Consider the following 27,199-nt stretch of genomic DNA (forward strand, 5'->3'; position numbering starts at 1 on the left):
GGGTGCGACGGCAGAAGGGATACAGTCGTCCAAAAAGGGGAGAGTCCCCACTCAGCTGGCGCCACAGGAGGGAGGAAGAGACACAGGCTACATTGTAGCCGACTGGTCCGGGTAGGGGAGAGGCGGTCGGGAAGTGGGGGTTCTGTTCTCTCCCTCCCTGCCTAGCTCCATCGAGTGTTTCTGCCTTGGGCGGGCACACACGCAAGCACACACACACACACACACACACACACACACACACACACGCCCTCCTGGGTACTCGCGCCCCCTCCCCGTTCCGTACCTAGCATGGAGAAGATGAAATCCTTGGCTGTGTGGATCTCCAGGGCCCTCTGGTCGTCGTACTCCCGCTGGTCGTGCTTGGTGAATTCCTGGATGAGTTTGTTCAGCTCTTCGATGCGGGCCCCCGATCGGAAATCCAGCTCCGGGAAGGCGGGCTTGTGGCCGCCCGAGCCCGAGCCGGAGCCGGAGCCCGAGCCCGAGCCTGTCTTGCTGGCCACGGGAGCCGCCATCTTCATGCAAAATGCCCTGGAATCTCAGCTCAAGGAGCTCCACCGCCCCTGGCCCGGCCCCGGCCCCGACCCCAGCCCCGGCCTTCGGCCGCTCTCTGGACGTGGAGCGGGCGGCGGCGACGGTGGCAGCAGCAGCAGCAGGGGCTAAGCTTCAGCCTCCTTTCCGCGCTCTCCGGCTGCCCGCCGGGGCCCAAGCCCAGCTCCCGGCGGGGGCTGAGCCGCGGCGTGCGCGTGTGAGCGAGCGTGCAAGTGGGCGAGGGTCGCCCCGGCGCCGAGCCTGCCCAAGGGGATGGTGCGGCTCCCCGCCTCCCGGAGCCCGGAGCCAGGCAGCAGCGGCAGCGGCGGCAGCAGCAGCGAGAGTCCGGGCCCTGGCCTCGGCCGCGGCCCCTACGTCCTCCTGCCCGCCGGGCTCCTGCGTCGTGAAAGTGGAGTCTGCAGCCGGCGAAATTCACCAGCCCTGAAATCAACAAGCTGCTGCTCCCGCTGGAGCTGCGGCGGAGGCTGGGGCGAGCCCGGAGCAGCCTCGGCGGCGGCGGCGGCGGCGGCGGCAGCACCATTTAAAGAGACAGCGCACCCAGCGGCAGGACGGGGGAGGGAAGAAAGCTGGGGCGAGCTCCCCCGCCCTCCCGGCCTGGGACCGCGCTTCCAATCACAGCGACCCAGCCTAGCCGAGTCGCCGGGCTGGACCGGGCAGCGCTCCCGGAGTCGGGCAGTGATGGGGCAGCGCAGGCTGAGTCTTTCTCTGAGGAGGGGGGCGGGGGCGGGGGGGAGGGCTTGGGAAGGGGCTTCCTCTGCCCCTCAGGCCGAAGCCACCGAATGAGCCAGCGACCCCCGAGGGGCAAACCCTGAGCCTGCTGCCTTCCTCCCCAGACTCCTTCTACCCCCAGACTGCTGGACTTGGGGCCAGGAAAGAAGGACTGAGACGTGCCCCTGACCCCGTCCCTAGAGGAGAAAAGCTAGGGAGCAGAGGTGCTGCCCTGGCCCTGCACTAACTGCCCCTGCCTTCTCCAAACAATGGCGCACGTGGGCAGGGCACTGGGCTGTTGAGGGGCCTTTGAAGCTCACCACCACCTTAGGAGGGAGACGGGCCAGCTTCCATTTTACAAGGAAAGAAACTGAGTCTCAGAGACACGAACTGACTTGTGCAAGCCCAGACACACACACACATACACACACACACACACACACACACACACACACACACACACACACACTGTCTATTCAGGGTATGTGATTTGTGTAATTGTATATGATGGATGGAAATAGTCGGATGTGTTGACCCTTCTGCCCAAGAATTAGACCCTATGTGGGCTACACTGTATCCCACACATGCTTAAGAGGTGGAAATGTATCCTGGGAGGGGAGGGTCCTGGAATGATTCTGAGGCAGGCCTCCAGATTGATTAACAAACCATTCACTCATTCAGGAAGAACCTGAGGCGTTCCCAGATATATAAGACCACGTCTCTGCCCCCTGGAGCTTCTGTTCCAGGGCAGGGAATGAGACCAGCCCCAAACCAACAACTGAAGGCAGTCTCAGTATAGGGCCGCAGTCTCATGATCTTTGATTTGGAGCTGATGATGCCTCAGAAGCTCTAGTTCAGTCTCCTCATTTTACAGATGAGAAAACTGAGTCCTAGAGAGGAGCAATGACTTCTTTCCACTACTGTGGCACCTTGCCTTCGGAGATAGATGGAAGGGGAAGGGAGAAGGAGCCTTTGGAGGTTCTTTGAAAGGCGGGCAGGAAAGGCAGTAAAAGGGAATCGGGAAACTCTCCATGAAGAAGACAATATACGGAGAGGATCTTGATGGAGATAGACCAGGGCTTTTCCAGGGACAGAGGGCTTGGGAAAGGCACAGGGAAAAGGACTGTGTGTTGAGTAGGAGGGAGAGAGCACCTCTGGGCAAAGGTGGATAACAAAGCTGGGAAAGAAAGCTTGGGGCCAAATCACTGAGGGCCTGAACGTGCTAAGATAAGACCTGTCTGCTTCAAAGGATGAAGTGATTTGTCCCAGGTAGATGATTAATCTATTAATGATCATACTGAACAATGGTGAATAATTAAGTTTTTAATGAGTGAAACACTTCAGAAAACTAGAGACAATCTTGAATCCATCTCCAGCTTCCTGGTGCAGCAGGCTCCAAGCAAACCAGCGGATTTCTGATCAGAGTTCCCAGAGCACTACAGAGACCTACTAGGAAAGGCCAGAACCAATCACCCCAGCCATCAGCAAAAATCTATTGAGTTCTCCTCAGGCATGGAGCCCTGGACTAGCTCTGCCCCGGGGGTGGCCTAAGGGCAGACAATAGGAGGATACCCGGAGTAAAATAGGATGCTAAGGAGAGGACTGGACCCAGCTTCAAATCCATCCTCCAATACCTGCTAACTGGTGAGGCATCCATGTGCTCTCGGAACCTCAATTTCCTCAAATGTAAAATAGTAATACCCTTTGTTCCTATCTCACAGTGTTCTTCTGAAGAGCAAAGGAAAGTGTGTGTACACAATGAGCTTTGAAAACTTGAGTGCACTCTGTTATACAGAAGCATGGGAAGGTCCCTTCACCACCACCACCCATAGAGACTGCAGGCTAATTGTAGCCACTCACCAAACTGACCCAAGGAGAACAATGCAATGCAAAATTTCAGCAACAATTCCCCTCCCCCTACTGTGCCTGAAATACAAAGGTGGGCTCCATGTCTCTACCTCCCAGGTGCCACTGCCCCTGCCTCCACTTCACCAACCCCCCCTCACATCACCTTATATTTGTTTTACTTGTGTAGCTACTCTGTTAATCTGCATCCACAAAGGTAGTTTCCTTATCTGTAAATTCCCTTTACCAATGGATCATGAAGAGTTGGACATGACTGAAACGACTCAAAAGCAACACAAGGATGATGACTACGAAAGTTAACAGTAACATTGTACTTTAAGGTTTGCAAAGCACTTTACATATGTGTGGATGTTATCTTCCCAATAACTCTGTATAGGGTAGGCGTTATTATTATCCCCATTATACAGAGGAAGAAACTGAGGCTGAGAGATTAGTGACTTGTCCAAGGTAACACAGTTAGTATCTGATGCAGCATCCAAGCTCAGGGCTTCCTGACTCCACATCTGACACTCTGTCCTCTGCTGGCCACCTTGCTTCCCCAAACAAACTGGCCTGCACCGCATTCCCTACACAGAGTGATATACCAACACCCCCCACACACATACACCTATGTATAACCTTTCCCCACATCTCTCTGCCTCTTGAAGCCCAGCCTTCCTTCCTCCTGCACAGGGCTTTGCTAACACCCCAAGAAATGAGCATTTTCTTCCTGTTGCAATCACTCGGTCTGCATTTTGTATTGAATTCTCTGGGCACTTAGAAGGCCCTTCCCACCAGAATTATGAGAGCTCCTGAAGTTCAGGGATTGTATTATCTTTGTACCTACAGAGAGTGTCACCCCAAGTAGGTCCTTAACTAGTTTTTGTTGAATTATGGTTGTTGACCACAAGAGGCTGTGGAAGTATGATTTTTATATTAATCTATATGATATGTGTAATGAATATACTAATCATTTAGAATTCTCAAGAACTGCCTTTTCCAGCTTGAGTCAGAGCTCACAATGCAACTTGAAATGATCGATCAAACTTTGACAAGGCTCACAATCACTGGTGCCTGCGTATCTGAAATGAATCGAATCAAAGACTGCAGAACCTGCTCTGATCACAGAACTCCGGTCAGTGACCCACCAAGTAACTACCCCCCAAAGACTTGAACAGCGCTGTTCCCACAGAACCTCAGGAGGCCTGTACTCTAGTATTGTGGGATTTGTGGGCTGGTCTTGAAAAACCACTCTGACACTGGGGACCATTGTCTGTAATCCACCTTCCCCCTTCCCTTCCCATTGTGATTTATGTATATAATCTCTATCTTCACTTCACCAAGGTGGAATTCTGATTAGGAGAATTCCCGATTTGCAAATCTGTTCCTCATAATGAAGCTAATTAATTAAAGGCTACCTGATTACTGGCACTTGGCCTGCTGTTTCCTCATTCTCTGGTTAGAGACTGGCTCGGTAAAATCCTGTTAACAAGGCTGCTAAGTGGCAGAGTAGATAGAGTGCTTCAGAGGCTTAGCGGTGTAACCCTGGTCAAGTCACTTGGCTTCTCAGCCTCAGTTTCCTCATCTAAATGGGGCTAATGATAGCATATACCTCACTGGGTTGTTGAGAGGATCAAGTGAGCTGATATTTGTAAAATGCCTTGTAAACCTTAAAGAATGATATAAATGCTCTGTATTTTACTTTAATTGCCGTGAAGGCCGAGGAAACAGTGAGGGAAGAGCCTTGCACTTCATAGGCAAGTCCTCTGTTGAACTTCACTTTGAAGCCTACTACTTTTTAACTTAACAACTGTGTAAAAAAGGTAGAACAAGTATTATAAATTCTGTTTTGCAGATGAGCAAACTGAGACTTGTGGCCAGAAAGTTACAGAAGTGGACCTTTATACCAGGTCTTCTGCTGGAAAAAAAAAAAAAAAAAGAAGTGTTATTTCCACCACACCAAGCTAGCTCTCAGAGGGGTGGGAGAAGAAAAAGGAGGACGGGTAATCTTTGAGTTCTGGAAGGAAAAGACGTTTCTACTTAAAAAAAAAAAAAAACAAACAGGTGGCATTATAGTCTGTCATGCAAGTAAGACTTTAGATGCTGCCTTCAGACAGCAGAACATCTCTCTTAGCCTGGTTTCAGAAACGTTTTCCCTTTTTCCCCATTTTTGAGCATTATAGCCCATCATATCATGTTAGGAAGCCTTTGGAAAAATCCATCACAATGTCAAGAAAGATCGACTTCCTTAAAAGCCTGGCTAGGACGGAGCACGCGGGGTCTGAGACCCCAATGCAAATGGTGGGAGAAGGAGCCAAAGTCAGCATTAAAAACAGCAGGAGATGGAGCCACATGATGGATGAACGAAACTGAATTTTGAGCAATGATTCTCTGAGCCTGGTGGGGCTTTAAATAGAAGCACTGGGTGGCTTGGAGAGACGAAGTTTGGTGCAGAGTCATACTGACAAAGCAAGTGACCCAGTTCTCTCACAGTCTGGAAAGTTCAGCTCTAACCTTGCCCCTCTCCAGACCATCATTGACACAACTCCTAAGTGGAGAGCACTGATACTGCATCACTCGTCTGCTCAAATGCCTCACTAGCTCCCTATGGCCTTTAGGGCAAAAGGGGAAATACCCAGGCTGGCATTTAAAGCCCAATCTCACTCTCCAGAGTGATCTCAAGTAAACCTCCTCCTTCACTCCCTCCCAAAACACGAAAACTGGCCAATTTCCCCTGGTCCATCATGGTCCACAGCTTTGCACACCCTCTCCCTTCCCCTTTGCCTGCTGGAATCCCTATGCTTCTCAAGGGTCAGCTTAGATGCCTTGGCCAAGATGTCTCCTTTGATCCTCCTCATTCTTCTCACCCCCTGCCCATCGTCCAGAAATTGCCTTACCTTCACTTTGCTTATATTTTGTATTTCCCGACACTTATGCGTTTCTTTTCCATCTGTATTATAAGCTCTTTACAGGTCTGGGCTATTTTCATTTCCGCCTTTGTATAGCCCCGTATTTGGCAGAAAGTAAATTTCACAGAATTGGATTAAATTAGAAAAGCTGACACAGGAAGGACACAGAGGACCTGACTGAGTAGGTACCAGTCTCATTACAAGAGTTCCAGTGTTGTCTGAAACATCTGCAGACCAGAAAGTGTGTGTGTATGTGTGTCTGTGTGTGTTTGTGTCCGTGTGTGTTTGTGTCCGTGTGTGTCTCTCTGTATGTCTGTGTGTGTGTCTGTGTCTCTGTGCATGTGTGTCTGTGTGTGTGTATCTGTCTCTGTGTATCTCTGTGTCTGTGTGTGTGTGTGTCCGTTTGTGTTTGTGTGTCTATCTATGTGTATGTGTAGAGAGGTAACACAAAAATCTCCGGGGCAAGGCAACTCAAAGAACTGGGAAAATCCAGGAAGGCTTCTTTTAGGAGGCAATGCTTGAGCTGAGCCTCAAAGGGATCCATATTTTCCAAGAGGCCAAAATGAAACAGAAAAGAAAGCATCCTGGGGACGCTGGACAAACAGTCCATACAAAAACAGAACAGTGAGAGATAGAAGGATGTATTCTGGAAACTTCAGCAGGGCAAAGTTGGCTGGAGTGTCGACTACACTTATTTTTTGCAGCTGGAAGGGATCCGAGACAATGGCTCATCCAGTCTCCCCTCATTTGACAGCTGAGGAAACTGAGGAAGGGGAATTGACTCAGGTCTTTTTACCCTCAATTCAAGGCCCTTTTACTCTTTTTTTTTGTTTGTTTTTTGGCAGGGGAATTGGGATTAAGTGACTTGCCCAAGGTCACACAGCTGGTACATGTGTCAAGTGTCTGAGGCCATATTTGAACTCAGGTCCTCCTGACTCCAGGGCTGGTGCTCTACTTGCTGTGCCACCTAGCTTCCCCCTTTTATTCTTGCCATGTAACTTTCCCAAGTAGGAATCATCCCCTTGACCAAGGAGTCACTTCTGAGATGACAAGTCTTCCAGTTGCAGAAACAAAGGCGAGTGCTAAAGCTCATCTAAGGTGACAGGCTAGAATCCAAAGCCAGGCCTTTTACTCCAAATCAGCTATCTTTCATTCTGGGAAAGAGTCTTTCCAAAGAAGACTCTAAACAACAAAACAACATAACAAACACCACAATAGTTAAGTTGAGACTTCCTTTAAGAAAATGGTTGATTTTTTTTTTCCCTCTGTAACAGTCATGCCCCCTGGCAGCTGCAGTTTCTGGAGTTTTCAGCCCACAGATGGCAACTGGTCAGAAGGGGTCCCTTTGCTGGCACCAGGGGCAGGACTCTGTTGCATTGCCTATATTTGGGTCTGGGTCATAGCCCTGGATATCAGTCCCAGGGCCAGAATGAGCACTAGCACACCAGAGCTTGCAGCCACAGAGGAACTAGGACCCTGATCATGGTTCCAAGGTTGAAAAGAGTGCTTGTGGTCTCTCACAGACCAAAGCACAGGAAAGAATGTAGTAAACACAACTCTCCCTACATCCTATCAACTTAGAAGACCCAAAACCTTAGAGTTCCCCAGAATTATCTTTGAAAATGGCTATGCACACACACCAAAAAAAAACCTGAAATGTGGGCCAGCACCCTCTCCACTCTACAAGCAGAGTTCCATTCTAGCATAGAGTTAGAAGTCAAGAAAGTGGCTGGGAAAATGAGCAAACAGCAGGAAAGGATCCTGACTGCAGAAAGTTACTATGGTGACAGGGAAGATCAAAATACAAACTCAGAAAAGGATAATAAAGTCAAAACTGCTATATCCAAAGCCTCCAAGAAAAATATGGATTGGTCTCAGGCTATGGAAGTGCTCAAAAAAGATTTTTAAAATCAAGTAAGAAAGGTAGAGGAAAAAAATGGGAAGAGAAATGAGAGTAATACAAGAGAATCATGAAAAAAGAGTCAACAGCTTGGTAAAGGTGACACAAAAAATACTGAAGAAAATAATATCTTAAAAAACAGAATCAGTCAAGTGGTAAAAGATGCACACACAAAAATTCAATTCACAGAAGAATGACTTGAAAAGCAGAATTCACCAAATGGAAAAAGATGTGCAAAAATTCACTTAAAAAATAGAACTGGCCACATGAAAAAGGATGTATAAAAGCTCAGTGATGAAAATAATTCCTTGAAAATTGGAATCAGGCAAGTGGAAGCTAATGACTCCATGATACATCAAGAAACAATAAAACAAAATCAAAAGAATGAAAAATAGAAGAAAACATGAATTATGTCATTGGAAAAACAACTGACCTAGGAAATAGATCCAGGAGAGATAATTTAAGAATTATTGAAATACTTGAAAGCAATGATAAAAAAAGATCCTAGATATCATCTTTCAAGAAATTATCAAGGGAAACTGCCCTGATATTCTAGAATCAGAGGGTAAAATAGAAATTAAAAGAATCCACTGATCACCTCCTAAAAGAGATCTCACAATGAAAACTCCCAAATATTGCCAAATTCCAGAGCTCCCAAGTCAATGAAAAAATATTTCAAGCAGCCAGGAAAAAAAAAAAAAAACAATTCAAATATCATGGAGCCAGAGTCAGTATAACACAAGATTTAGCACTTTCTATATTAAAGGATCAGAGGGCTTGGAATATGATATTCCAGAGGGCAAAGGAGCAAGGATTAACAACCAAAAATCACTTACCTAGCAAAACTGAGTATAATCCCAGAGGGAGGGGGTGGGAATGGATTTTCAGTGAAATAGAGGACTTTCAAGCATTCCTGATGAAAAGACCAGAGCTGACCTGAAAATTTGACTTTCAAATACAAGACTCAAGAGAAATAGAAAAGGGTAGACAGGAAAGAGAAATCATAAGAGATTCAGTAAAGCTAAACTGTTTATATTCCTATATGGGAAAATGATGCTTCTTACTCCTAAAAGTTTTCTTATTACTAGGGAAATTAGAAGAAGTATATATAGACAGAGGGCATGGTTGTGAGTTGAATATGACCAGATGATTATCCAAAAAACAAAAGGGGTGAGAAAGAGGAACGCATTGGGAGAAGTGGAAAGGGAGAGGTAGAATGGAGTAAATTATCTGACATAAAAGAGGCCAAAAGGTTTTTTACGGTGGAGGGGGAAATGGGGGAGAATATGAGGATCAAGTGAATCTTATTCTCATAGAAATTGAATCAAAGAGGGAATACCATACACACTGGGTTGGGCGTAAAAATCTGTCTTACCCTATGGTAAAATAGGAGGGGAAGGGGATAAGAGAAAGGAGGGGAGGGTGGCAGTTAAAAGTCAGAAGTAAAACCCTTTTGAAATTGTACAGGGTAAAAGGAGAGTGAGAAAAGATAAACAGGGTTCAGATAGGATGGAGGGAAATACATAGTAACCGTAACTATGAAAAAAATTACAGCAAGTTTCCTGGATAACGACCTCATTTCTCAAATTTATGGAGAACTGAGACAAATTTATAGAAATAAGAGCCATTCCCCACTTGATAAATGATAGGAGGATATGAACAGGCGGTTTTTAGATGAAGTAACCAAAACTATCTATAGTCATATGAAAAAAAATGTTCTAAATCACTATTGATTAGATTAATGCAAGTTAAAACAACTCTGAGCTATCACCCCACACCTATCAGATTGGCTAATTATGACAGAAAAGGAAAATTACAAGTGTTGGAGGTAATGTGGGAAAATTGATACACTAATGCTCTGTTTGGTGAAGTTGTAAACTGATCCAATGATTCTGCAGATTAATTTGGAACTCTGCCCAAAGGGCTATAAAAGCATGCATACTCTTTGATCCAGCAATACCACTCCTAGGTCTATATCTCAAAGATATTTTTTAAAAAGGAAAAGGACCTACATGTATGAAAATATTTACAGCAACTGTGTGTGTGTGTGTGTGTGTGTGTGTGTGTGTGTGTTGGCAAAGAACTAGAAATTGAGGGGATGCCCATCAATTGGGGAATGGCTGAATGAAGTTGTTGTATATGATTGTGATGGAATACTATTGTGGTACAAGAAATGATGAGAACTTGGAAAGACTTACATGAACTGATGCTAGTGAAGTGAGAAGAACCAAGAGAACATTGTACATAGTAACAGCAACATTGTGTGATGACCAACTTTGATAGGCTTAGCTTTTCTCAGCAATACAATGATCTAATTCCAAAAGACTCATAATAGAAAATACTATCCACATTCAGAGAAAGAACAGTAGAGTCTGAATGCAGATTGAAGCATACTATTTTCTCCTTTTTTTTCTTTTTCTCAGCTTTTCCCTTTTGTTCTGATTTTGCTTTCACATGACATTTTTAACATGACCCTACATGTGTACCCTATATCAGATTGCATGCTAGATGGGAGGGGGAAAAATTGGAACTCAAAATCTTATAAAAGTGAATGTTGAAAACTAAAAATAAATAAATATGTTTTAAAAAGAGTTACATAAACTGATGGAAAGTGAAATGAGCAGAATCAGAAGAACATTGTATGTAATACCAGCAGTATTGTACGATGATCAACTATGAATGACTTAGCTATGCTCAGCAATACGGTGAGCTAAGACAATTCTGAAGGACTTACGACAAAAGTGCTATCCATCTTGAGGGAAAGAACTGATGAAGTCTCAATGCAGTTCAAAGCATGCTTTTTCCTCTATTTTATTTTTCTTGTTTTTTGTTTTCTTTCACAACATGACTAATGTGGAAATTTTAAAAAAATAAAATTTAATTTACATTTTAAAAATCCAGTCATGCCTCCAAACTGTTCTGAGTCTCAGGGCATTGAGCTGCTGGCCAAAGCTTCCTTTTTCTGACACTGTGTAGAGCCCAGGAAGAGATGGCTTGAGTGAGGGCAATGTTGGCCTAATGACATGCTGCCTACAATCTCATCTTCCAATTCCGCTGCTCCCTCTTGATGTGTCCAAGCAAGAAATAAATCACTGGAAACTTCTTACTAGTCTCCCTGTTGTGAAAAAAAGTCAAACAGTGTCCAATTGCTTCAAAATGAGGAGGGTTGTTTCCATCAGTGTCCACTCTAGGCTATATACATTGAGTAGTCCTCAAAGCCTTTTCTTGGCATAGAGACGTCCATCATCCCAAAGGGGAAAGCTGGCTTAAGTACGCATTTGGGACATAAGGATGTTCTTACTATCTCCTAGCCTCTGGAGGCTGGAGAGCTGGCAGTGTGCCCCTGGAAGGCCTTAGCATCGAAGAGCTAGTAGATTGGTGGGGGGATGGGAGAGGGCACAGGAAGGATGCTCAGGCTCCAGAAATCTTCCTCTCCATTGCCCAAATAAGGGGGACAAAGGGCCCAGTTCCAAAATAGGAGATTTTAGGATTTATTTACAAGATGCTATAAATGAGTCAAACAGTACCTCAAGGCTCTGAAATGGAAGGAGAGTGTTCATTGTTCTGGGGCCCAGGTGCAGGGTGAATGAATTTATGGGAGAAATGAGGCTTATAAATCACTGAGTTAAGAGGACCAGAGTACTAGTAAAATACCTCAGGCCACAAGAGTTCCAATAAGCCCAAGAGGGTCTAGGGTCTGTCTTGAATGTGTGTGGAATGGTCCTTGGACGTTTGAGAAGAAAAGTGCTTCGTTAATCCCAGACAAGCTTAATATTGACAAAACAAATATCTTCAGTGGTATAGGAGGAAGAGGCCAGGAGCAGAACCAAGGAGATGGGAACAGAGGGAAGAAAACCACCAAGATCTGCCAGTCCAGCCCTCTCAGTTGGCACCCAAGGACCCCAGGGTCAAGTTCAGGAAGCACATGGGACCTTTTCAACAACACACACCTATCTTACTGGTCTGATTAGAAGGCATTCTCCTCCTCAAAAAAAATCTAGCTTGTAAAAAACACAAGTGCAGTCACAAATATCTTTAATTAATTTCCCTCATTATTGCCCTCTTAAAGAATTATTGTAAGGTAGTAGACAGAAGGATATATGTGGACACAGGAAAGACCTGAATTCCACTCCCCACTATGATATTTATGAAGTGACCTTGGATAAGTCACTGAACTTTAGTCTGAGTCTGAGTTTCCCTATTTATAGAATAGAGACTCCCTTTAAAGACCTCCCACTCACAGGTGATATGAGACTCAACAGAGATTATGCCCACAGGGGATTTTGTAAACCTCAAGGTGCCATATGGATGGCAGGTATTCCAAAATATGAATGAAAATAAGAGATATTTAGATCATCTTTTAAGGTTCTACAAGATATTTTGCCCACATTATCTCATCTGCCCCCCCAAACAGACAACCCAGTGATCAAGGTTCTATAGATATTATTATCTCTATTGGACAGATGGGGAAACCAAGACTCACAGGAGTAAGTGACAAGTCAGGATTAGAACTCAGGTTTCTCCTGTTTTCTAGACCAGCATTACTGGAACTGTGCCGTACTGCCTGCCCACTTAGGAATATAGGAGAATTATATGTGCCAACACCTACATCTCAGAACTTGTGAATTCACAAGCTCAGTAAAAGTTTCTCCTAACCACCATCTTGGTGCCAGGTAGATTTTCTGGGGGCTTCCATGAGACCAATGACTATAGTTTAAAATAGAACGAGGCCACTGTGTGGCCATAAAAACGCCATACTGTATTATCCACAATAATGATTTAAAAAAAATATTGATGTCATGGATTCACTTAGAAATGTTTAAGCAAGTGTTTGGTTCTCAGTTCCAATACCAGAAATCCTCTCAAGCTCAGAGCAAGAACCCTGTTTCATTTCAATTCAACCAACATTTATTCAGCAATCACTAAATGCAAGGATCTCTAAGGGGCTTTTTTACTTGAAATCCTATAATCCAATTAAGAGTGTAAAATAAAAACCAGAGTTCCTGACCTAGGGGATTGGCTGTGTCTGTGTGTATATGTATATGCGTGTCTATATGTATGTCTATGTATGTATGTGTATATATGTGCGTGTGCATGTATGCGTGTATAGATACATCGATATGTATATATGCATATATTAGTGTGTATACATATACATATACATATACATATACATATACATATACATATACATATACATATACATATACATATACATATACATGGAGAAGCTTGGGAGACAGCATACTATAGTTAAAAAAGAAACTCTGAGTTCAAATTCTCATTCTGCTTTTTACTCACCGTATGACTTTGGACAGGAGTGTATAGGGTGTTAAGGGAGGACTGGGGTGCTTAGGGACAACCAGCACCTCTGATGTGAAGGCTGCCAAGCCCTTTCCAGAGCTGCTCATCCACCTTTGGCATCTGCCTGGCATTCAACCCTCACCTGTAGCTCCAAGAAGGTGTAGCATGTGTAGCAGCCACACCCTGATGAAACCATCTCAGCAGACAGGCTAAACCAGGTGGAAGGTAACCCCTAGGTCTCCAATCCATCAGAGAAGTTAGGGGGTGTTTACTCCAGTTTTGTGAAGACTTTCCCAGTAGAACGGGAGGATGACAACAATTTGTTCCAATGGCCATGAAAGTGGCTGAAGGAGGTGCCATAGAGAGCTTTGAGCTTGATGAGCCATAAAAGGTGCTTAAAGTCATCCTCTGCATCCTGGGACAATGCCAGTCATCCTGATTCATGTCTTGCCACTGGACTTTGATGACCCCGGAAGAGAGAGAAGTTGATGACTTTGTAAAGTTCCGCCTCATTTCAATCCAATCCACTCAGGAGTCGAGATCTCACTTGTGATGTCATCAGTCCTCTTTGAAACCGAGGACAAACGACAACTTTGGACTAGACACTTTTCTCTGTGCCTTGGTTTCCTTATATGTAAAAGGAAGAAATTTTAAATAAGATGATTTCATAAGGTTCATTCCAGGTATAAAAATGGGGCTCCATTAATTATTCCACCCCACCAAAAAGACTATTTCTAGCTTCAATCAATCAATCAAATCCAGATGTGAAGAGAGCGCCTGCACCTCCTTGAATTAATCAATACTGTTTTGTAAGAAACCTGGAATCTGTATGAAAGCAAAGAGAAATCTTAAACTTGGGGGGAAAAGAGCTGAGAGTCTGGAAGCTGAGGGGATTATTCAGAGCTTAGAAATGAACTGGCAGCCTCAAGGCCACCGGCAGAAAGAAAAAAAAAAAGAAGTAGGACTGAGCTGTGGCAGAGAAGGGAGATACCAGCTTTGTAGGAATCTCAGCAGAGAAATCTGGGCTGATGCTGCCGGTACAGCCATCTATGCATGGACTCAGGAAAGGATGTTCTTTTCCCAAATTTCCTCTCCCATTGCCTCTCCATGGACACTAGACAACAATTCGTTGCTTTGTGGTTGTTCAATTATTTCAGTTGTGTCTGCACTTTGTGACCCCATTTGGAGTTTTCTTGGCAGAGATACTGGAATGCTTTGTTATTTCCTTTTCCAGCTCATTTTACAGATGAGGAAACTGAGGCAAATAGAGGTAAGTGACTTGCCCAGGACCACACAGCTAGGAAGTATCTGAAATGTTTGAACTCAGGAGGATGAGTCTTCCTGACTCCAGGCCTGGCACTCTGTGCACTGTGCCACCCAACTTTCCTAGTCACTTTGTTGCCCAATTTTAACAAAATGAGTTTCTTTCCTCAACTACAAAGAATCCAAGGTTAACTAGAATAAATATAGATTTAAATTTAAGCAGAGATACCAACTTATGCCTAAATGTTTAGAAATATTTTGCCTGGGGGCTCAGAGCTATTGTGATTGAACTCACAAACGTTTTGTCTAAAATAAACTCTCTGTAGCCAAAATGGTCACGCCTGCTAACCGTGGGTGTCTCTCAAGACTCTGTCCTGGATTTTCTTTTCTTCTTTCTCTCTACTATTTCATGGGATGTTCTCATTAATTCTGATGGATTCAATTACCAGCTCTACATCTCTCCAACTGCCTGTTTAATGTCTCAAACTGGACTTCCCATAGAAATCTCAGTTTAGCATGTCCACAACTGAATTCAAACATCTTTCTACTCCAAACCCTATAATCTTCCAAGCCTCCCTATTGTTTCCAAGGGCACTACCATCCTCCCAGTCACCCAGGCTATAGCAACCTATGTGTCATCCTCAACTCCTCTCTCTCTCATCTCCCCGCCCCATCCAGTTTTTTGCGAAGTCCTGTTCTTTTTACCTTCATAAAAGACTATCTCATATATTTCCCCTTCTCTCCTCTGAGTGATACCACCTACACCCCAGTGTAAGACCTCATCACCTCACCCCTGCACTACGGCAATAGCCTTCAGGTTGATCTCTTCACTCAAGTGTCAAATTGATCTTCCTAAAGGGCAATTCTGACTATGTCACCTCCCTGTTAAAACTCCAGTGGCTCCCTATTACCACAAGTACAAAATATAAAATTATCTGTTTGTCATTAAAGCCCTTTAAAACCTGGCTTCTTCACCTTTCAACTCTTCTTACACCTCATATCTCTCTACATACTCTGTACTGCAGTGACATTGGCTTCCTTGCTTTTCCTTGCACGTGATGCTCTGTTTCTGGGTGCACATTCACAGCCTCTCCCTCATGCCTGGAATGCACTCCCTCACTTGCACTTCGTAGACTCCCCAAGTGTCTTTGAAATTTCATTCCATTATCACCAGTGACATTAAAGTCTTTCCTTGTTACTTTCCTCCCAGCTGCTTCTGCCCCACCCCACCCTTGGCTTTGCATTTATCTCATGAACATCTTGTGTGGCCTTTTATATATGAACCAGAATGTCACAGAGTCCCTGTGATACAGTAGATTCTTATTAAATATTTGTTCATTGATTAAAGATCCTCCCACCCACCCCCACCCAGCACCGAAGTGACAAAGTGCTACCAGCCTACTGGGTGCTGAACTTGGACTCAGGCACACCTGAGTTCAAATCTTGCCTCTTATACTCTCAGTGGTCACTTTGCCTGTATGAGACTCACTTTCTTCATTTCCGAAAGGGTTATACTAATACTTGCAATAATCTTAAGAGTTTCAGATGAGATGATGTATATAAAACACTTTAAGACTTTTAAAACACGGTAAAAATATCAGGTTTAAAAATATTTATATGTATTTATTGAAAGGTGAAGCAATTGTCCTAATTTCACATGGAAAGGCCACATTGACCCTGAAGTCTGAAACTCAGAGCTCCTGTCTTTGAGCTCATGATGTTTCCTTCCAGAACAGAGGATCTGGAAGTCAATACACGTTGTTTGTTCATTGCTGAGAAAAGAATTCCATGCTTTATCTTTGTTGTTTCAGTTTAATCATCTTTGAAAAATCATGTTATTCCTCAATAAAAAAAAGAACTTTATTAGGCCCTTACTTCCAATGAAAATATAGGTACCAACTCCAGAAACAAGATGCTAGGGGATTTATCTCTCATAAAATTAAAACCTGATTGGTTTTACGATTCAGCCATGGGCATTTGCTCATGTCAGCACCATCATTAAATTGACACAGCCAAGGGGATAAGGCACCCAGAGGAAATCTGTTCAGCAGCCCCCAGGCTCCCACCAAGGGCAGCTCCTTCCAGCTGCTTCTTTCGGCATGTTTCTGTACCTCATTGATTTCTATTGGAATTCAGCTCAGCACACTGGTCACCCAGGCCTTTCTCTTCCTCAGCAGCTTTCCTGGAAAGGTTGGTGTTTCAGCAAGTGAGTAACAAACAGGCTTGACCTAGGCTTGGGCCACCAGCCCTCCAGCCTCTCCCTTCCTGAAATCCCCCAAGTCACTGCTTTGTCTGCTTAAGCTCTCAAGGGTGTCCCCAGTTTGCCTTTGAAGCTCCGGGTCATACAAAAATCAGACAAAAATGAGGGAACTTGGGGTCTAATTTAAAAGGCATTTTTTAAAAAAGAATTTACTCAGTGTTAGTATGAGTCCTGAGAAGTTCAGAGAATATCTCAGGCCAGAGATTCGTTAATCGGGGAGTGACAAATGTCGCTGCCACGCCTGCTCCTCCTACCACCATCCTTCCCTAACCTACTTAATCTATAGAACACTAGGAACAAAAATTCCCCTGGATTCACATTCTTATAAAATGCATTCCTCTAATTAAATCTGCCCAAGAGGGCCAGAAAGGGGAGGACAGGGAAGAAAGTAAGTAATTGATTGGAAGCTTTGGGAATCAAGTAAGTGGCCATCATTGGGAAACTGATGGGACCAGATGTGTGGAGCTCTCAAGGGTGTTCAGGGCTGAAGTAGGTGGGGAAGTAATTTAGCATTTGTCTGATGGTGTCTGATGCAGAAGGAAGGCGGGGGGCACACAACTGATGATTAGGACCATTGTGGGGACTGAAAGCAAAAATGGGGGAAGGGACTGAATCAGAGTCAGAGCAATCAGTCAGGTCAATTTCTGGATTCTTTGGAGCACTAAAATCTAAAAGACTGAAATGGAAGTGGAAGACCCTCTCTGGGAGCAGAGTCTGAGGTCAGTGAGTCAGAATTAGATTAGGAGACAGGCCAGGCAGGCTACATGGAATGCAACACACAACTGACTGTGTGTAAGACTCACTTTGTGCCCTGTGACTTTATAGTATTGACTTACATGGCAGTGTGCTGGTGGGGTCACGCGGCCATTTTGCTATGCCTCGTCTTGATTCAGCTCTGCTGGTAAGGCTCCAGGTTTGGGCATTCTCACCATCTGCCCACCTAGAACACCTGCCTAGCTTCAAGGCTATGACCTATGGGATGGCATTGATGTGTGGAAGGTCTCTACCAATTCTGGGGCATACACACTTCACACTCATTTCCGTGTCCTCCTTTCTCTTCTGTGCAAGTGCCATCGTTTTCATGAAGTCCTTCCTTTCTCCCCCAGCTGTGCCTTACCCACCCCCCCAAATTACATTGTATTACACGAATGTGCATGGCCATGTGTAGGTATCAGGCTATACATTTATCTACCTCTCTAATTATCACTAGATTAAGCAATACAATATACGTCACATACACGTGTACATATATATATATATGTGTGTGTGTGTGTGTGTGTATACATATACATATACCCCTATACGTGTGTATACATGTGTCTAGTCTCCCCAGATAGGATCAAATCTCATTTAAGTTAGAGCCTGCTTATTTTTATCTCTATATCCCCAGTGCCTACCACGGTGTCTAGCCCATAGTAAGTGTTTAATAAATGTTTGTAGATTGATGGATGGATAGATGGATGGATGGATGGATGGATGGATTGATTGGTACTAAGGTGGTCTTCTACCTCTTTGGGTTGGAGAAGTATATTGGAGAGAGCTCTGGATTCAGAGTCAAGAAGGGCTGGGTTCCAATCCTGCCTCTCACAGTGCTTTGCTCTAGGATCATGGTTATTTCACCACCTGAGCCTGGGATGACATCAGAAGTACTTACCTTATAGGGTCATTAGATTCCCAAGTGAAAGAAGTGGGGAGGCATTTTGTTTGGATTGAGGATCTTTGCAGTGTTTGTATACTAGGACAGACTGGGGCTTGGTCTCCTGAGTTGTTGATCCAGACTTAAGTGGGTACTCGGTTATTTTTCCAGTTACCACCGAAATGGGGCTGTTGCTGCTGCTACCACCACCATTCCTCCTCCTCCTCCTCCTCCTCCTCCTCCTCCTCCTCCTCTTCCTCTTCCTCCTTTTCCTCTTCCTTCTTCTTCTTCTTCTTCTTCTTCTTCTTCTTCTTCTTCTTCTTCTTCTTCTCTCTCTCTCTCTCTCCTTCTGTGTCTCTTCTCTCTCCTCTCTCTCTCTCTCTCTCTCTCTCTCTCTCTGTCTCTCTCCAAAATTTAGAGACCCCCAAATCCTCCATAAATGGGATATGTGGAATCCTTTGTTTGCTCTTGAGTTGGGGATAGATAGGTTTTAGGACTGGGAGGGGGTATCTGCTTGAAGATGAGGGTGAGAGGTGCTTTCACCACCTATTTATTTTAGAAGCAGACCATCCAGTCTGCAGATGTTCTTCACCAAGCTGGGAGTTGGTGCTCCCATAGTAGAGGCATCTGGGCCATAGCATCTCCCTCAAGTTTCTTAGTTTTACCTCATCTTGAAATAACGAAGAGGTTAATCTGGCAAACACTGCCTTATTAGGTTCAAACATTTCCTTGGCCTGGTCTATAGAGATTCCCTGGGGGTAAATGTCCAAAAACAGCATATACCAGGTCAGATTCTCTGACCACCTGGCATAAGAATCTCTAGGTTTAAGGTGCTGGCTCCTATTGGAAGCCCCACTCCTATCCCCAAGCATTCTTCTTCAGGAATGGGCACAGGAGGTAAGCTCAGTGAAATCTACAGATTAGCTCTGATGCACTAGACAGATTTTGATGTTTAAGTGAGCATCAGCCACTACAGGAAGTGGAATGAACATTCTCTGGGTGAGTTCAAGGACTCCTAAGGGGAAGACACCTCATCAGTTCCCCCACCCATTTTGGTTCCTACATGTGTCTGCAGAGACTACTTCAGATGAGTGATTAGGTGGTAATTCAGACAGAGAAAGGGAGGAAAGCTTATGGCCAAGACTTCTATATCCAGTAGAAAGCAGGCAGAGTTCTTTCCAAAAGTCCAGAGGGATTAAGGGAGGTGGTGGGCTGTAGATCTCCAGATGTATATCCAGGTGTGGTGAAGAGGGGGTGTACTATAGTTCTCCAGATGTGCATCCGGGTGGGGGGGTGTGGTGGTGGCTGCCTTAAAGATGGGTTTCCCATTTGTATAGGTAAACACTCCCATCTCTAAGGGTGTTAGAGATTGTCCCTCTTTTTCAGGGATTCAAGGTCAGTTATTGGTGGAAAACATGTAGTTAACAATTCCACCTGATTTCAGAGCTAGGTTTTTGTTTCTTTGGAATACAGGGGCTATTTGAGCACCTTGAAATATGGAATTGTAATTTGCCCTTATCTACTCGAGTTGGCTAACAAAGGGAGTATGGAAGGTCTATGGGCACTGGGGGTGCCCTACCCTCAGTCTCCTGAAACTAATACAGGCTGCTTGCGTGCTTACAAGATCTGAATGCACTGGGAATCTCCCACTATCTTCCTTCTGGTGAGGTGGAGGACCACCGGGTCTTCCCATCTGCCCTGCTACCCGCTCCTTAGACTCTGCAGCTTTACCATGCACCTTGTCTTCTATGCTCCAAACGGGCATTTTACTGACTGGGCTAACCCAAGGCCTCCCTGGGCCTTGTTGTGCTTCTCCTCACTGAACCATTAGGATTTCTAGGCCCTTCTATCTGCCCTGTGGCCAAAACTTCCTTTGTGTGCTGTTTCCCCTCAACAAGGCATAAACTCACTGCAAACAGCATCTGTCTTGCTTTTCTATTTGTATTTTCAACACCTGACACGTAGTAAATGCTTAATAAATACTTTTTCTCATTCATTCATTATCTACGATCCCAGATGCTATGGGACATTTGGGCCAAGATAAAGGCTTATCTACAAAGTTATACACGAGGAAATGGAAGGGCCATCCCAACTGGATCGTGGAGTGAAAGGAGCTCGATTGTTCAGTCAATTGAAGGCAGTGATCTACAAGGCACAATTATCAATATAGCTGCATTCAGATATGTGCACTGCACCTATTTTCTAGCACACAACTTCAAACTGTATTCCAAATATGGCCTCAGACACTCACTATACAACTGTAGGCAAGCCCCTTGACCTTCCTCTACCTCAGTCTCCCCATCTGTCAAACGGGGCTAATAATTAATAATAATACTTACCTTCCAGGATTGTTCTAAGAACTGAACGAGATAATCTTTGTTAAGCATTTTGCAAGCCTTGAGACGCTTCGTATAAATGCTCTTATGATTCGCTGTTGTTGTTTTGTATTTCCCAGAAGAATTTGTCATTACGAAATTGTAATTTTTATTATTCACAAAATTATAAGGATTATAGAAATTAAATAAAAATAATCACCACAGATCCAATTTCCAGAGCCTCTCCTTTGGCTCCCATGGACTGAGGGCCAGATATGTCACATTTTGTTCCTCCTTCAGGATTCTTCAGTTCCCTTAAAGGGATAGGGAATGTCTAGTCTCTGTCACTGGCTCAAGTTCCCATTAATTATGTTCTTCCAGTTTTAGGGATCCAAGCACCCTGGTTCCATTTAACTGAAAGGTCAGAATGGCTTTTACAAAGGAATATTTACCTCAAGGGCATTGCAGGAACAAGCATATAAACATCCCCCTAGTACCTGGGAAGGCAAAATCTCCCTATCCCACCTTAGCTTCCATGGAAGGAAGGAAAATGCAGCTTTCAGCTGAATTCAGCTCTTTCCTGCACAGCCTAGTCCCACCAGTTCCAAGTCCAAAGACTGTCTGGGCTTCTCAGGGCTTCCCTTTCTGTGTTGGCAGTGATTTCTGGCCTAAGATCTTGGCTCCAAGGTTGATGTGGATTGAACTCCTGCGTCTGGGGACTCCCAGATTGGGCCTAGAAGTGAAAGGCAGTAATGAATAGACCAAAATCCCATTAATTCTTAAAGGGTGAGCCTTTACCCACATATGCACACACATATACATACAGTTTAATGCATGGTACCCAAACTGGGTGAATGAAACCTTCATTCCCTGGTTGCAACTGGAGAGCGACTGAGAAAGGGACATACAGAGACAGTGACAGAGACAGAAACAGACAGACACATACACAGACAGAGCCAGAGCTAAAGTTTGCCTCATTTTCCTCATCTGTAAAAGGAGCTGGAGAAGGAAGTGGCAAACCACTTCAGTATCTTTGCCAAGAATATCCCAAATGGCATCACAGAGAGTCAGACATAATTGGAAAGACTGAATAATGAGAAATAGGTTTATTTCATGTATGTTTGCTTGTCATCTACCCATTACATTCTGGGCTCCTTGAGACATAGAGATGGAGAGCCAGGTCCAAAGCCAGAAACAAAGATAAAAACAGAGAGACTGACCCAGTCTGGTAGTTTGAACGATGCAACCAGTTCATGATATGTAGTCAATGGAAAGAGGCTGCTTTTACCCACTTGGTGGAACATGGCAGGAGACCTTCCAGAAGCAAATCCCTGGTGTCCCCCACATATCTTTCCCTTTTAGGGGATCTGGGCATGCAAAAAGCTCAGTTACACAATGGAATGAAACAGAGTGGTAGAGTGGGCTGAGTGCCAGATTTCAAGTCTGAGGATCTGGGTTCAAATGCCAACTCTAACACTTATCACCTGTGTGATATTAAGCAAGATGTTTCTCCTCTCTGGGCCTCAATTTCCTCATTGGTACAATGGAGATTGGAACAGATGGCCCCTAAGGCCCTTCCGGTTCTTGAGCTAGGATTCTATGAATTGAGGCAGTCCGAGATGAGCAGACCCTGCAACAATGTTTGAGTTCTTTGCACTTCCTTAGGACTAGGATACATTTCGCCAAAGTAGCTAGGAACAGGGTTATAATGCAGCCTGGAACAGACACCTATAAACGCCTGAGCTCAAACCACACTGACTAGATCAGGGAAGGGGATGCATATAAACTCCTCCACAATTGGGCTCCTCCCTTTCCAATCTCTTTTCATGTATTCTGCATTTGAACCAAATTGGCCATTGTTCATATGCAACATTCTGTTTCCCACCTATGTGCCTTTGACCAGGTTATTCCTATGACTGGAATATGCTCCTCCATCACCTTGGTCCGATAGAATGCCTCGCTTCCCTCAAAGCTCAGCTCAGGTGCCAGCTCTTACACCCTACCTTATTTCCAGCACCCAACAAGTTAGTTTGAGGTGAATATCCAGTTTGCAAATTTTGTTCTTGAAGTCACATGGGCATTATTCCCACCTGCTGCCAGTGGCCAGAAGAACAGATCACAGTGGTGCATCCCCAACCGACACTTCTGCTATGAGAGGAAGTCATGGGAAGACCCTGTGTTCAGAGTAGGGGGATCTATGTTTGACTCCCAGCTCTGCTACTCACACTTGCCTCTTGTGCCACTAAGACCATGGGAGCTCAGGTCTCAGTTTCCCCATCTACGAAATGGGGAATTGGACTAAAGGACCCCTGAGGGTCCCTTTCTGCTCTAAATCTATGATACTGCTTCAAGTACTTCCAACTGACTTTTTGGTCTCTGTCTTGTCCTGGTTCATGAACGCTCCCTGTCTCTGAACCTCATGCCTGGGTTAAGAGGCCAGCCACTCTTTGCTCTCCACTGTTTGGCCAATACTTACCATATGTGTCAGATTTTCATTCTCTTCATTCCTTCTGGGGTAAAATCCCCTGTCCAACCTGTTGTCACTCTGTCTTTCTTGCCACTGCCAGTGGTAAGTCCCACCTGATTTGTAAAAGATAATTAGCAATCTGGATATCCACTTGGAAGTGACTTTCAGAGAATTGGCTGTGGTGGATGTTCATTATCTTCTTCTCCCCAGGGGCTATCTAGAGGTGAAGGTTGGATTCATCAGCTATGAGGATTCCTGCTAAAACTAATGGGGTGGGGGAGAAGGGCATGATGTTACTCCATTATGGGGCAGTCCTACTCTTAGACGGTCCCTGATTTAAGGGACACGTAGCTTTGTGACCTTCCTAGAACTGATTCTCCTCCAAGTCAGCCAAGAAGCTTGGGTGGTGGTGTGCTATATTTAGAGGACCCAGGTTCAGATTCCAGCTCTGCCACTGGATAAGTCATGTTTCCTCCTTTGGCAAACTAGGGGACTTGACCTGGAGACTTACCTCTAAATTCCCCTTCAGTTCAGGATCTATGATGCTAGGATCCCCCCGTTTGACTCTGTCCAAACAGTCTGCTTGCAGCTTCAATCCTCAGCCCCCCGAGTGGCTGAGGTGGATGTCCCATTTTTTTAAGTGTTCAAAATATGACACCAATTACATCACATTTTTGCCATTTTTAATCTCTTCTGCTGCATGATTGAAATATAATGCAAGTAGGTCACGATGAGTTCAGAGACAAGTGGCCCAGAAAGCTGAAAGGCAAGCATAGAAATACTGGTCAGAGGAGAGCAGGCATGAATGCAAAGTGGCTGGTAATTGTAATTGACAGCATCGTGGTCGTTGGGCTGCAAAATGCTCAGAGAACTCATTGAGTCCATCTGCCTGCCTGCAGACGGGACAGCGTTTACACCGCTCCAGACAAAAGAGGATGTGGGCTTCAGGACCTCCAGAGATGTTCACCACACACCCCCTGTATGGACTCCAATGAAACACTCAAGCAGCAAGTACTTGTCAGGTGCCTACTACATGCCAGGCACTGCGTATCTAACTGTGTTTAAAAGTCTCTGGCTCCCAAGAAGTTCTCTTTCCTGCATTTTTAGGTTGTGACTTTTAGCACACTCTTGCTTGCTAACCAGCTGCCTGTCGGGCACCTCTATCTAGACATCCAGTTACTGTTGTGTAATTATTTCAGTCATGTCCAACTCTTCACGACTACACTTGGGGTTTTCTTAGCAAAGATACTGGAGCAGTTTGCCATTTCTTTCTCCAACTCATTTTACAGATAAGAAAACTGAGGCAAACAGGGTTAAGTGACTTGCCCAGGGTCACAGAGCTAGTAAGTGTCTGAGGTCATATTTGAACTCAAGTCGTCCTGACTCCAAGCCCAGCACTCTATCCATTGAGCCACCTAGCTGCCTCAGACATCGAATAAACATTTCAAATTGAACAAGTCCAAAATGCAGCTCAGGCTCTTCTGCAAGAATCTTCCAAACTTCCCTAATTCTGTGTTGCACTCACCATCCTTCCAGTCATAAAAGTTCCCCAACTCTTCACTCTCTTTCACCTCCCAGATCCCATCAGTTGCCAAATCTTGTTCATTCTCCCACCACTTCTCTCCCATCCATCCACTTCTCTCCACTCTTACAACCACCCTTCAAGCTTTTATCATGCCTCACCCAAAGGATTGCAATAGGCTCCTAGCTGGACTCTTAGCTTTCAGTCTCTTTCCCTTCCAAATAATCCTTCACACATTATCAAAATTAAATTTCTTTCTTTGTTTTTGATCATACTGACTCTTGATCAGGTAGCTAGCAGGTTAAGCCTTTAGTTACTTGCTGGTATGCCTATGATCTATGTTATCAGAGAGCTACACACCGAAGCTCTGTAAAAGGCTAGAATCTAGTCCTACCAGTCCAGCTTGGGAATGATAGAATTCCAAGTATTTGAAACCAAGTTCAAATCCAAGTTCACAGGTTCCAGAACACAACCATCTGCTGTAGTTTCATCGTGATCTGAATCACTGCCAAGAGTTGGGGGCAGTTCCTTTGTCAAGTTGCCCATTTGTTTCTAGGTGATGAAGCTTTCCCCCATGCTTGTAAGTGCTAGTTCCAGGTCTAGCCCGGTCATGTATGACTTGATACTCCCTAGAGTTTCTCTTGGAGAGGCCTTTCCCTTAGAGTACTGTGTTCCAGGTCTAAGTCATAAAGTCTAGGCATTCAGAGTCCTCCTCATTCAGATCATCATCTAAGTTATCAGAGTCTGATTCAGCAGAATCTGCCCTGCCCCAAATCTTGCCCAAGAAATTGAGCAAAGAATCTTCATCACAGGTGCCAGGCACCTCAGATGGCTCCCGAGGCAGCTCTGCTTCTTCATGGATTGAGACTTTGGATTCAAATGCTTTCACATGATCTATTACTTTGCTGAAGTCATGGGTCTGCTCCTCCCAGCCTTTGGAGTGAACTCTGGCTTGTCTTGACCAGTTGCTTCCTGCAGAATCTGGTCCAGCTAATCTGGTAAGATATCAGTGATCTTCGTTCTCTAAGGGGAGATTAGCGTCTTCTTTCTTAAGCTCTCTCGGATCAAAGGGCATTGTTCATAATAAGGTTAAGATTTCTTTCTACTTACTTCAAGAAAGCTTTCTGACCACTCACGGATTGCAGAAAGTAGTCCTCTGTTCGGTGTAGTTTGTCCATATGCTTAGCAGAGCCTTCCCTCCAAAGAGTCATTCTGTTTCAGACAGCCATTCAAAAGGGAGGGAGGTGGTGGTCATTAGAGACATCAAGGAGTCAGAAAGTGGACTGAATCTAGTGCACACAATCTCAAAATCACCAGACAGTTTTAGTCCCAGTTCATGTGCTTGGCCTTGGGGTTGGAACTGTACCCACTGCGGAGTGCCGCACCTATCTCTGTTGTACCAGCTGCACATCCTAACACTTTGTGAATGTGGCCAAGGCCATTATGTGTTTCCGATGAGAACATTTTGCAGGTTCAGCGATTCACAGGTCAATAGAATCTTGTAAGTAAAAGGCGCCAACACTTGCAGCTACCAGTCAAGGACACTACTTCTACATTGCTGCAGAGGCAGCTGGGAGGAAGCAGTGAGCCCGAGGAAGGGGCATTTGACTATTTGGGGAATGCCCTTTGCTTTTCTTGTGCACTGCTGCCTCTCTAGATTCGGAGGCAAGGATTTTTTTCAATGCCTGGCCATTATCTCCAGTACCTGACTGATGGATGGAGGTGTGGCAGGTAACCAGAACATTTGTCCAGATTGGTGGTGCTGGAAGAATGCACAATTCTTCCCAGTGCAAAAGTGCTCCATTCTATTATCGGGATTCAACCATTTAGGGAGAAATTCGGCAGCTTCTAATTAGCCAGAATTCACCAGTCCTTGCTACTAACTCTGGAAACTTCTTTGTAATCTGCTTTATTAGCTAAACAATAAGCCATGCTCCCTCAATACTATCCCTAAGCTTAGCTGCACTTAACAATACGAGCAGAAATGCTGCTCTTCCCGAAGTTTGTATCTGAGACTCAAAGTCCAATTTTGCCAGACAAGGGAGGCCAGCGGAGGTGCACATTGGGTTGAAGGACCGCTATGTGGTTTTCTGCATCTTTTGGTTCTCCTGGCAACAAAACCAGATGACATTCCATTGTGTCTTTCACTACCTCCAGCTTCCTGTTTCCCTCCATTCTTGTTTTTGTCTTACCGCCACTTCCCATGATGACCCCAAAATGATTTTCTTCAAGCACTGATCTAACTATATCATTTCCCTGATCAAGAAGTTTTCCTGGTTTCCAAGGGACACAAACCCTTTACAACACCCTAGCCAAGCCCTTCCCATCCTTACTCTAGCGTACCCCTTCAGGCAGATGACTACCTTTCCTGCACTCTAGGTTCTAGCTAAACATACCTGCATCCTGGCTCTGTTGTCCTTTGCCTAGGCCAGGGGTGGGGAACCTGTGGTTTCAAGGCCATATGTGTCCTTCCAAGTCCTTGAGGGTGTCCTTTTGACTGAGTCCCAGTTTTACAGACAAA

The 27,199-nt window shown here is 44.8% G+C and overlaps 1 protein-coding gene and 1 pseudogene across 1 annotated transcript in view; both read right to left on the minus strand.

Moving 5' to 3' along the window:
• MB21D2 (Mab-21 domain containing 2) overlaps positions 1 to 1,094 on the minus strand; it is a 119,553-nt gene extending 118,459 nt beyond the window's left edge. Inside the window, exon 1 of the mRNA XM_036753407.1 lies at positions 284 to 1,094. Coding sequence (XP_036609302.1) covers positions 284 to 518 — 235 coding nt within the window. The 5' untranslated portion in view covers positions 519 to 1,094. The remainder of the gene's footprint in view (positions 1 to 283) is intronic.
• On the minus strand, positions 1,070 to 26,853 carry LOC118847395 (annotated as a pseudogene).
• Between the last annotated feature and the right edge of the window lie 346 nt (positions 26,854 to 27,199).

The sequence above is a fragment of the Trichosurus vulpecula genome, chromosome 4 (genome assembly GCF_011100635.1).
Source record: "Trichosurus vulpecula isolate mTriVul1 chromosome 4, mTriVul1.pri, whole genome shotgun sequence".
In the NCBI taxonomy this organism is placed as follows: domain Eukaryota; kingdom Metazoa; phylum Chordata; class Mammalia; order Diprotodontia; family Phalangeridae; genus Trichosurus; species Trichosurus vulpecula.